The sequence below is a fragment of the Phycodurus eques genome, chromosome 10 (assembly GCF_024500275.1).
Source record: "Phycodurus eques isolate BA_2022a chromosome 10, UOR_Pequ_1.1, whole genome shotgun sequence".
NCBI classification, from domain to species: Eukaryota; Metazoa; Chordata; class Actinopteri; order Syngnathiformes; family Syngnathidae; genus Phycodurus; species Phycodurus eques.
In genome coordinates, this window is record NC_084534.1 from 18,407,811 (window position 1) to 18,420,204 (window position 12,394).

Consider the following 12,394-nt stretch of genomic DNA (forward strand, 5'->3'; position numbering starts at 1 on the left):
CAAGAAGGGGGGGGGGGGGAAAGACAATAAAGCCCCAGTCCTGTCTTTGACATTTGTACACAAACTCTACTCAGAGTCCACCTTGGAAAGGTGACAGGTCCACATCAGCCCAATTATAGCTGCTCGCAATGCGGCAGCTTTCTTTCAGTGCGTCCAGATTGGGGTACCAATCAGAAAGTAAACCTGCAAAACAACAATAACAGAGTATAAAATATTTAACATGACAGCATTATAGGCTAGGACAGACCTCCAAACATACACATTTTATTTTACATTTTGTTGTGATCCGTCCATAACAATATAAGCAGCAATTGATAGCAATAATATTAATAATAATCTAATATTATATAATTCTGAAATTTTCTGAAATTCTGATAGCAAAATTTGATGGAGACACTTATTTCATTTATTTATTTTTATTTATTTTTTTAAGCAAATATTTTGACAGCAAAAGTTCATGGTAATAAAGATTTTGATAGCATAATTTACTGTAAACAAAAGAACTTGAGGAGCTTTTGATAGCAAAATTTCACGTGAAAATTAAACGTTTTATTGGCTTTTTAGTCGCGAAATGTAACGTGAGCAAAACATGCCAAAACCGCAATTTTTTTAAAGCTGTAGATTAGATGTAAAATGTGCACAAAGATTTTTTGGGGGGAGATTATTATTATTAGCACAAAAACACTGGGACTGTTTAATATATTTTGGGATAATTTTAGAGCAAAATTTAATGGGAATGTAATGATTTGTTGAGATTTTCCTATTTTATTGCAAACAACACTGTAAATATAAATTAAATAGGAACAAACCGTTTTTGAGACTAATATTTTTAAATCAAATATTTTTTAAGCATTTGTATCAAATTATATGAGAACAATAATTTTGAGATTATGAGAGCAAAATTAAATGTCAACACACAAACACACACATATATATGATTAAATTATATTATGAGAGACAATTAATTAATAATTTCATAAAATTTAATGGAAGAGCTAAATATTTTTTATGTATTTTTAGATTACAGTATAATTTCATGGGAATGTTAAACATTTGTTTTTAGATTTAGTTTGTTTTTCAAGGGATTTGATATTTCTATAGCAACATTTAATGGGAACATTAAACATAACATTTAGCCATTATTTATAAGAAAAAAATCCAGGTGACATATTTAATACTGTACGCTCATGAAAACAGCCTTAGGTTAAATATGCGGTAGCTCTACATTTATGATTAATTTAACTCTACAAAATGTCCATTAGGAGGCGCCAGTCGACCGTGTAAATCATTCACAACGCTACTTCTTGGTTTTGTTCTTCCATCAGATAATAAAGCACGCTATGATTTATCGGTGAGCTAGAACAGCTACATGCTTTGCGACTACAAACAAGATGCAAAATCGATTTCAGCAACCTCCTCTGGCGTGTAGGTGATGAACGGGGCAAACAGAAACAACAGGCCACATTACCTGGATTGCAGCCCATCTGCTGCTGGGCAGGATGCGGCTGGTGGGAGAGGCTCTGATGCTGCGCAGGGTGTTGGCTGTGCTGCGCGTGTTGGGCGGGATGCGACGTGTGCTGCTGCGGGTGCTGGCCGTGGGACTGGTGCTGCTGCGGGTGCTGGCCGTGCTGCGGGTGCTGCGAGTGCTGCGAGTGCTGGTTGTGCGGGCCGGCGTGCTGCGGAAGGTGCTGCGCGTGCGGGGAGCCGTGTCCGGGGTGGGCTTGGGCCGGGTGGGAGAGAGGCACCTGGCCGCTGTTGTTGGAGTGGCTGTTGGGCTGGTTGTTGGACAGGTTGTTCTGCGTGCTGATGGCGCCGCCGGGGGAGTGCTGATAGGAACAGGACGTGTGGGTCTGCTGTGACGCATCTGATGGTATTCCCATCAGACCTGGAAAGCAAAATCCACAACGCCATTATAGGCAATTACCGCCATGTATAACACACACCGCCTTCACTGGCCTGTGGAATTAGAAACATGAAGGTAAATAAAATCACCCGCGACCAAGTGACCACTTCATATCTTCTGAACTATGCATTTCTACGTTTATTGCTATGGTTGTTAACCTTTCATAGAAAAATTGAATGGGAACATTAAAGCTTTTTTAAGATTTTAAGATGTATGATTTACATATTTTGGACATTTTTGTAGCAAAACATTATGAGAACATTTCTTTTTAACATTATTATAGTAAAATGTTATGGGAACACACATTTCTTTATATTTTCTAGCAAACTTTAATGGTAACAAACTAGTGCAAAATTTAAATGAAACCTTTGTTTTAAGTTTACATTTTTTGTAGCAAAATTTAATATTTAATCCCCCCCCCACACACATTTGTATTGCAATCTAATGGGAATACGGAATAATTTTTCTTCACATTTTTAGAGCAAAATTTACAAGAAACATGAAACTTTAAACAAAAAATTTTCTTTGAAACTTTGAACAAAATACTTTGTAGTAAAATTTAAAGCTGGAGTTGACAGTTAAAATAACAACAACACTTTTTGCCATATATGTTGAAACTGTCTCTATGACCTGACAGCAGAATATTATTAAAATGATCTTTTGAAAAATCCTCCCTCACTGGCCCCATATAATGCCTCTAATTTAATTTACATTATTTTAAAACCAACTCAGTGTGAGGAATACTAGCCAATAAGTGGTTGTAGATATCATTTGCTCATGTGCAGCTCTTGCTCATGAACTTTGTGGGGGAAGACAGGAGCCTTGTACAAAAGAAGACCATTGTAGTTTCTTGGACGAATTATTTAACTCGAGTAACCAACAAAAGTGAAAAAGAAGGAACTGGACTGCTCTCCACTTCAAACCAAGGGTAACCCATCGAGGCGGCGGAGGCGGCAGTGGGGACTGAAATGAGGCTAGTTTCAAATTTTGCTAGTGTTTTGAAAACTTGCATACCACACCTTTAATACACTGTAAAAACGATAACTAGTAATTGTTGATCTCAAAGTTTTCAAGCTAAACTGACTCACAAATCAAGCTATCCATTTACAAGCCACAAAAACTTGTCTGCCCAACAATTTTCTCTCATTGTTGTCCTAACTAAGATTTACTAAATAGCACAACAAATATTATCGACTTTTGAGTAGATTTTTTGAGTTAAGTCAAGAACCAGTGGGAAACCCCCTAACATTACTGAAGTGCGCGTGCGAACACGGTCTGAACCAGTTTGAACTCGACCAAGCGGCGAACTCACCTACTCAACCTGAGCCGTGTGATGGTAGTCCGCGACAATTTCTTTACTGAAACCCCAAGAAAACTTGACCAAACGTGGACAGTTGGATGTGACCTGAACTGTTTAGACGATTACGGATTTTCGCCTAGTCTGCAGTTTGACTGGAGCATTTGAACTTTTTCTGGAGAGAATCGGGAGCGGACAACCATTTTGCCCTAGCACGTAAGCTAAGTAAGATATTTCCAGCCCTTCACTTACTTCTATGCTAAGGTTTCATTTCAAAGTATCGGCCCCGTTCGACCCCCGCAAAAAGTAATCTTTGATACTGTTAAATGTTAATCATGTCTGAAATTCCGATACAGACTTTCATCACTAAATGCCGTTATCTGAGACTAGCTTTTTTACTACCGTAGTGCCGTAGTAAAGCTTATTAGCTTATTACCCGTTTTGTAATGGGTTTAATGTTATCCTTGTGTGGAGATATGATGTTAACATTGACCAACTCCCTTCCATGTAAGCTATGCAGGTGCAGGTAGGTGTCGTCATGCAGACGCCTTCATGGGTCGCTGTATGGCAGACGTGTGCAAATTATATGATAGTGATGTAAATAAGGCTACGTTCAGACAGCAGGGTTTAACGCTCAATTAGGATTTTTTTTGTGAGTTTGTTCAAATTTCCAATTAATTGAGACTTGTAAGTGATCTCCCGTTTTGAACCTCATATGACCGAAGTGCCCCCCCCATGCGCAGAAGAGGACACGCCGACGTCACACGCAGTTCTGATTTTGCATTGTGTATAAAGTACACCAGGTTACCATAATAATTGAAATGCTTGTTTTCCACTGAATACTCTTTAGACAGCCAACATTGTGTCCCACCAAAAGACAGCAGCACTGAGAGGCCTGCCCATTTTCCTCCGAGAAGATGCAACAAAGGTTTTCCTGAAGTGCTTGGTAAGTACAGAAAAAGTCAAGTTCAACTAATTCCCATGAGACCTTTTAAAGGATGAGTTCTTCCAAAATAGAAATATACACCTCCTCAGTGCAGTCCACATAATTTTATGGTGAGGATTGCAGTTCTCTATAATGCTCACTCCCTTTTATTTTGCTGAGAAGCAGCAGGGTTGTTGGTGGGTGTTCAGTAGTAGAAGATACTTTTGTACAAAACTCATCACTAGGTTGGTGGGTGAAAGTTATTGATAAAAGAAAAAAAAAAAGCAAAAAAGATGCTTTTTCGTTTTAAAACCTCCACGAGTCAAATGACCAGCATGGTGCAGAAGTTTAAGTTCAAATCAGCAGAAATGTATTTTGTCTAGTTTTTCTTAGCTCTCAATAATGCACCTGTTACTTCTCTTCAGGACACTGATAGTTTGGAACCAGTGCTGAACGGTGCATCAGTTGCCATCCTCACCATCCTACAAGATGACAATGCCGATACATCTGAGCGAGACCAGGCACTTGTGTTGGAACGGGACATTGTGCTACATCATAACATTCCAGACCTCTCTATGGCCTTGGCATACCTTTTTGGCCTTCTGTATACCCTCAACGTTGATTATCCAAAGCAGATGAGGTGTACCTTTAAAGCAATTCAGGCCATTTTTTTTTAGCTCGGTGGCTCTCGATGCTCATAGCGCATAAGGTCTCTGAAAACAAAGCTGTTAATGGGGAAGTCAGACATGACTTTAACTTGTGTTCTGTAGCCTGTTCAAGTGCATTGTAGTTGAGTCGTCCATCCATCAACCTACCACGCATGTTTTTGGGATGTGGGAGGAAACCGGAGTGCCCGGAGAAAACTGACCCAGGCACGGGGAGAACATGCAAACTCCACACAGGCGGGGCCGGGATTTGAACCCAGGTCCCCAGAACTGTGACGCAGATGTGCTAACCAGTCGGCACCACAAAAATAAAAAATAAAAAGTGTTTAAAACCCCTTTGCTTCTGATATAATTTTGCCAGTTTCCCAGAGTTGCATATTTAGTGTTTGAACTGTTAAAATTCATTATCGTTCAAGAATAACTAATATAATAACTAATGTATGTGTGCAAAAAAAAAAAAATTCACCTGTTTGAACTGGCATAAGGATGAGTTGGTGATGGAAAATTGTATTTTTATTAGACGAAATGTTCCCCTCTTGTCCTTCGGTCAAGGAACGAAGAAGGACGTACAGGGGGGGTGAAGGAAAGAAGGAAAGGAGGGAGGGAGGAAGAGACGAGGAAAGGAGGGGAGGAATGAAGGAAGGAGAGAGAGAGGAGAGAACAGTCAAAATATAAATGGGTCATTTTGACCTGGTTGGACAATGTGAAGGTTAAGTGGATAAATCATTATTAGAAATGTCAGTTTTAGTCAGAGGAATCTATGTTGTTGACAATATATGGTGAGATTCTGTCATGCAGTATTTGTTGTGTTGCCCACTTCACATGAAGCGCAGAACTGGTGTTTTAACAGTTAGTTCCCTGTTCTTTGATGGTGACATTTTGAAGAACGTTTAACTGCTCTAGTTCATCGTAGTTATGTAAAACTTCAGTGTCTGGGTACACATCCAATAGTTTGTGGCACTATATCACACAATATTCATTTATATACTGTATATTTTTGCAGAAGAATTTAATGTAACTAAATATATTTTTTAAGATTTTTAGAACAAAAATAGTTGGGAACATGAAACTCTTTTTATAGCAAAGTCTAATGGGGACATTTACACATTTTCAATATTTTTGCAACACAACTTAATGAGAACATATATATATATATAATATTTTTATTTACATATAATCATGCTTGGAAGAAGACATATCCATCATTAAAAAAATCCTGGTTGCTATGGTTATTGATACATTGGTCTGCATCATACTGAGTTGAGTCAAATTCTTATTCTTGTCATATTCTTATCTTTGTAAATGTATACTCTTCTATTGGATCTCATTAGATTGTGCCTGCATACCTAATGTTGTGGCCGGGAAGGGTACATTCTCCCTGGCAAATTAATGGAGCATGAAAACAATTTGTCACGGCTCCACAGTGACTGACAGCAGATTAAGTGTTCTGTCAATAAAATGACAGAAAATGGTGACAAATGACGCAAAACAAGAGCATTTCCCAGACGCTCAGATGTCCTTGTATTGCTGCTGTGGTCAACGGACACTCGGCAGTCCAAAGATAGTATCGCAGAAAGATGGGGAAAAGCAGGAAATCACATTTAATAAGCTGCAAAGATGGCCAACCTTTGTTCTACTAGAGCAAGAAAAGCTCACCAAGGACATGGTGGTGTCTTGAGGTGCTTTCACACTAACTGTTTTAGCTAATGTAAAGGACTAAAATTAAAAACAATTTGTTAGAATACTTAAGTAGCATTTTCACGCATCTGTAACTCAACTTACAGTAGTTATTTATATTTCTGGCAACTTTCACTTTTACTCAACAAAATTATCAAAATAAAATGTACACTTTCACACCGGTACATTTCAGCTAATCATCTTCGTTCCTCAATATTGCAAAATAAAATATGAAGAATTGTTCATTGTCACCGAGACCACGGAGCACAAAGCGAAAGAACAGTCTTGCCGGTCCATAGCGAGACACACAAGTAGGGCTGCATCTAATGTTTATTTTAAAAATCGATAAATCGGTCGATTATTTGTTTTGTAATAATCAATGAATCAGATATTTTTTATATATTGAACCCTTTATTTAAAAAACAGGACAATTCAATTCAGGTCTGGAAAAGTGTGCAAAATGGAAACTATTTTCCATCCATCCATTTTCTGAGCCGCTTCTCCTCACTAGGGTCGCGGGCGTGCTGGAGCCCATCCCAGCTGTCATCGGGCAGGAGGCGGGGTACACCCTGAACTGGTTGCCAGCCAATCGCAGGGCACATAGAAACAAACAACCATTCGCACTCACAGTCATGCCTACGGGCAATTTAGAGTCTCCATTTAATGCATGTTTTTGGGATGTGGGAGGAAACCGGAGCTCCCGGAGAAAACCCACGCAGGCACGGGGAGAACATGCAAACTCCACACAGGCGGGACCGGGGATTGAACCCAGGTCCTCAGAACTGTGAGGCTGACGCTCTAACCAGTCGGCCACCGTGCCGCCTTGAAACAAATAAATGATAAAGTTATTTATTTTCTTATATTTACGCACAGTGCCGATTTTAAAACTGTGCATAATGTTAGAACGAATTACAATAATAATCATAAAAATAATATTAATATTAAATATACTTTTTAAGAACCCCTGCCTTGTTTTTGAAGACCATGCTCCTGTTCATCTGTTCATCAAAAGACCCCCCAAAAAATGTTTGTTAAATGTCAACCCGTGAATATGCGGGGGTCACTGTACATACAGTATTTACACTTTATAAGTTTATTTCTGTATTCTACCAAGTTTTCAAATAATACAGTGCTATTTTCCTTTATTAAAAACGTAAACTGTTGGTGTTTTTGGGTGGCTGGAACGGATTAATGGAATTTCAAGTGGGAAACGTGATCTGCTATACGAGTAAAATGAGTTATGAGTTTGGTCATGGAACAAATTAAATTTGTAATTCAAGGTACCACTGTATAGCACATACAAACAAGTTGAGACCAAATCCAGATGAGTTCAATAGAACAGTGATAACAGTCTTAGAAACAAATATTTTTCATAAAATAGTTTCCAGGCGGCACGGTGGTTGCCCATCTGCCTCACAGTTCTGAGGACTGGGGTTCAAATCGCGGCCTCGCCTGTGTGGAGTTTGCATGTTCTCCCCGTGCCTGTGTGGGTCTTCTCCAGGCACTCCGGTTTCCTCCCACATCCCAAAAACATGCACGGTAGGTTGATTGAAGACTCTTAAATTGCCCTTAGGTGTGAATGTGTGTGCGATTGGTTGTTTGTTTCTATGTGCCCCGCGATTGGCTGGCGACCAGTTCAGGCTGTACCTTGCCTCTCGCCCGACGATAGCTGGAATAGGCTCCAGCACGCCCGCGACCCTTGTGAGGATGAAGCGGTCCAGAAAATGGATGGATGGAAAATAGTTTCCATTTTGCACACTTTTCCAGACCTGGATATTTGCGTAGGAACCCTATGAAGCACTTTTTAGGCCTCCACAATTGACACGCAAACACCTACTTGCAGGATGCCAAAGGTGCATCTCGCTTATCAGAACCGCCAATGTCCAAGCGGGGAGGTACAGAAAGCAATTAACGCGGCGGCGGAATAATAATGCCAGCTCATTACCTATTATCAAAGACTGAATTAGCTTGCTGTCGACACGGCGGCCCATATGTGAAATCCTCCAGCTAGATTATTTATGCTTTTTAATTGCCAGAGCTTGTTTGACGAGTGGACGCACACACAAACAAAAAAAAGGTAGCAACTTTAATGAAACATAGATGATAGATTAAAGGGAAAGGAGCTCTTTGAAAAGCATGAAATGCATTTGATTGGTGAAAAGTAGGTTATTCACAGAAAGCTCAGACGACTTTGCTCATAACCCGCTTGTCAAGCGCTCTTTGTTTATCAGTCAATCAGATTAGGAACAAAACTGCATTTTGTTCTAGTGAGACTCTTCCACTGGGCTTTTTTTTGTTTTGTTTTTTAGGGGGGAGGGGCTACGCATCCACTCTATTGCTACATATTATACTAGAACATGTCTCTATCACGGTGACAGATGAAGCTCAACGCAACAGAATTACAAGGGGGATTGGACTCGCTTCTCTGATGAGACACGGCCGGCACAGGGAAAACATTTCAGCGCTGACGAGAAGCAGATGCCAGCTTTTCATGCAATTTGACGAATTTGGAGCAAGAAGACGGGTATGTTAATTGTGTCACATTATGGCCATGTTTGCATCAATCAAATATTTTATGAGGCATGCTGAAGACAACTTGAAGGAGACATGTTATATTATAATTTAAAACAGTTCCTGTGCACCTAATAACATGTCTGTGATACGCTTTCCTCCAACTATACTAAGAATAAAAATTATAGCACTTTCCACACACCCTAATTCTTGTCTTGCTGAAATTAGCCCGTTTTAAGGGGCCGAGTCTGTCTCATGCAAGTCTGCAACTGGACACCACAGTCCAAAGCCTGCTGGGCCAATGGCAAGCATGGATTTTGTTACCATGACGACTGGGCCCTGACAACAGCGGCTTCTACTTGTGCAAGCAGAGTACAGAATGGGGAAAAAAGTATTACAATAAAAACATTTTCATTCATGGTGACAGCATTACATTTAAATTAAATTTAATGTAATTTAATTTGAACTGTGCGCACATTTTTTACGCTAAGTTAAAATTTGCCCATGGTATTAATTCAACAATATGTTTAGAATCAGAATCATCTTTATTTGCCAAGTATGTCCAAAATTCTATAATTCTCAGAAAATTGTAGGACTGCAATAAAGACCGGTTTTTAATATTATTCCCCTAACGTATATACTGGAGCAAAAAAGTATTTAGTCAGCCACCAATTGTGCAAGTTCTCCCACTTAAAAAGATGAGAGGCCTGTAATTTATCATAAGTATAACTCACCTATGAGAGACAAAATGAGAAGGGGGGGGAACAAAAAAAATCCAGAAAATCTCATTGTCTGATTTTTAAATAATGTTTTAGCAAATTATGGTGGAAAATAAGTATTTGGTCACCTACAAACAAGCAAGATTTCTGGCTCTCACAGACCTGTAACTTCTTTAAGAAGCTCCTCTGTCCTCCACTTGTTACCTGTATTAACGGCACCTGTTTGAACTCGTTATCAGTATAAAAGACACCTGTCCACAACTTCAAACAGTCACACTCCAAACTCCACTATGGTCAAGACCAAAGAACTGTCAAAGGACACCAGAAACAAAATTGCAGAGCTGCACCAGGCTGGGAAGACTGAATCTGCAATAGGTAAGCAGCTTGGTGTGAAGAAATCAACTGTGGGAGGAGCAATTATTAGAAAATGGAAGACATACAAGACCACTGATAATCTCCCTCGATCTGGGGCTCCGCGCAAGATCTCACCCCGTGGGGTCAAAATGATCACAGGAACGGTGAGCAAAAATCCCAGAACCACACTAGTGAATGACCCGCAGAGAGCTGGGACCAAAGTAACAAAGGCTACCATCAATAACACACTACGCCGCCAGGGACTCAAACCCTGCAGTGCCAGACGTGTCCCCCTGCTTAAGCCAGTACATGTCCAGGCCCATCTGAAGTTTACTAGAGAGCATTTGGATGATCCAGAAGAGGACTGGGAGAATGTCTTCTGTTCAGATGAAACCAAAATATAACTTTTTGGTAAAACTTTTTGGCCGCTCTCATCTTTTTAAGTGCGAGAACATGCACAATTGGTGGCTGACTAAATACTTTTTTGCCCCACTGTAAGTACAGTACAAAGTATGTTCGCCCGCATAGTCGCAATACACAGAGTCAGCTATTTGCTAATTTTTTGGGGGGAGCCTGTCTTCCATTATTTGCTGAAAAAGTTAACAGTTTTAGGCAATAAACCTTTTGGGCGGGGACAATTACTCGTGGGGAGCACTGTATAACTTCCAGCATATTATTTCCTTTTATCGCCTCGGAAATGTGCCGTATACTGTTTGAAAGATTAATCTGTCCCACACAAAAGCCTCCCCATTGTGATGAGATTTACATGAGGGAACACTCAGCAGGCTGTTCATTAGGAACACCTACAAAATCCAACGACATCCAATAATTCTGCCTTTAGAAAATAATAAGGAAAGAAATCTGAACGTGTGGTCTTACTGCTCTTTATAGTGTGTGGTGGCCTCAAGATTACCAACGCAGCACACATAACATCTCCACGACCTCCAAACCTGACCATATGAATTTGTGAGGATTTGTTATCGTAAATATTGATTCAGTTCAAAATTTACAATTGTCAGACTTTTCTTCAAGCAGATCGTGGACGAAAAAAAGAATCACTCTTAACACATTCCACACCACAGGATAATTAGTCAGGATAATCTTTTTGTGATATGCGACAATCCAAGGCAGGGGGGAAATGCAACTCACCTTGTTGGCTGAAGGACTGCTCAAAGACGGATTTGTAAAGGCTGCGGAAGGAGGCACTGAGATCTTCAAATTCAGAGAACATGAGCTGCTTGTCTCTGTCGGGCATGTTGTACTGGGACTGGGGCTGCTGGAGGCTCAGAGACTGGGATACGGGTTCAGGGTGACTGGACACCTGGTGGGGAGGTAGGACATTTACAAAGTTAAGAAAAAAAGTCAAAAACACAGTACCGTTAACCTCACTTATTCGCGACATGCTAGTCAAGAATTCACCTATTTGCGTTTTTTTGGCAGTGGTACCCATTCTCTCCTATTTTTAAGCTCTTTCTGTAACATTTAGATGATGCAAAAGCCCTGGCTACTGTAATAGCAAATTAGTAATTGGTGTCAAGGACGTATGTTGAAGTGATGCATCTTGACTGTTCTAACATGTCTGTGTATGTCAGGGAGGAGCTTTAGCCTGACTTGTTTGTAAAAGTTACAGAGTCTTTGCTGAAGCTAACAAATGACAAAAAGGGTTACAAAGCAGCGACATACAAGACTGCGTCCCCACACTTCCTGTGTGTTTTTTTCTAAATCAAATAATCTGTAAGCCTTTTGTTTTTAGCAGTAATTTTGGCATCAATTAAACATTTTCACAGCAGGGCTTGGTCACTATTCTTCACTAAGAGTTGGGGTTTACTGAAGTGCAAAATAAGATCATACCCAATGATTCATTTGTAAAAGTAAACAACAAGCTAAGCTAAAGTTTTGCTACATGGCGCGCAGTCCACAGGGGAAGTCGTGTACAGTGCCGACGAGCGGCGCAAAACAATGATGAAACACGCTCATGAATTATACAAAAGCTTTCGCAAAGAAACTCATCTGGTCATGGAGGCACCAAAAGCAGCACTGCAATATTTCACAGAATTTGGGGGTTTCATGTGGATGCAAGCAAATAAAAAATAAGTTGATATCTTCAGAGCATTTGCTTCTCTCTGACGCTAACACACATCAGTTAAATATTTTACATAAAATTCAACTGTGTGAGCAGGTACTTCCTGGTTCCGAAAGGACAACTAGACCATACCAAAAACAGTACTTAAATAATGATTCAATAAAGTTTTTTCCATATAAGGGCCAATAAGGTCCATTCCACCGAATCAGTGTCATTTGCATCCCGGGGGGGGGGGGGGGGGGGGGGGTAAGTTGTTGAAT

General features: G+C 40.0%; 1 protein-coding gene across 4 annotated transcripts in view; it reads right to left on the reverse strand.

Moving 5' to 3' along the window:
• foxj3 (forkhead box J3) overlaps nucleotides 1-12,394 on the reverse strand; it is a 154,058-nt gene that overhangs the window by 9,078 nt on the left and 132,586 nt on the right. For all 4 annotated transcript variants that reach the window (XM_061687082.1, XM_061687081.1, XM_061687083.1 and 1 more), the window contains 3 exons: nucleotides 11,201-11,372; nucleotides 1,469-1,885; nucleotides 82-183 (listed from right to left, as the gene is read on the reverse strand). In XM_061687082.1, coding sequence (XP_061543066.1) covers nucleotides 82-183; nucleotides 1,469-1,885; nucleotides 11,201-11,372 — 691 coding nt within the window. The remainder of the gene's footprint in view (nucleotides 1-81; nucleotides 184-1,468; nucleotides 1,886-11,200; nucleotides 11,373-12,394) is intronic.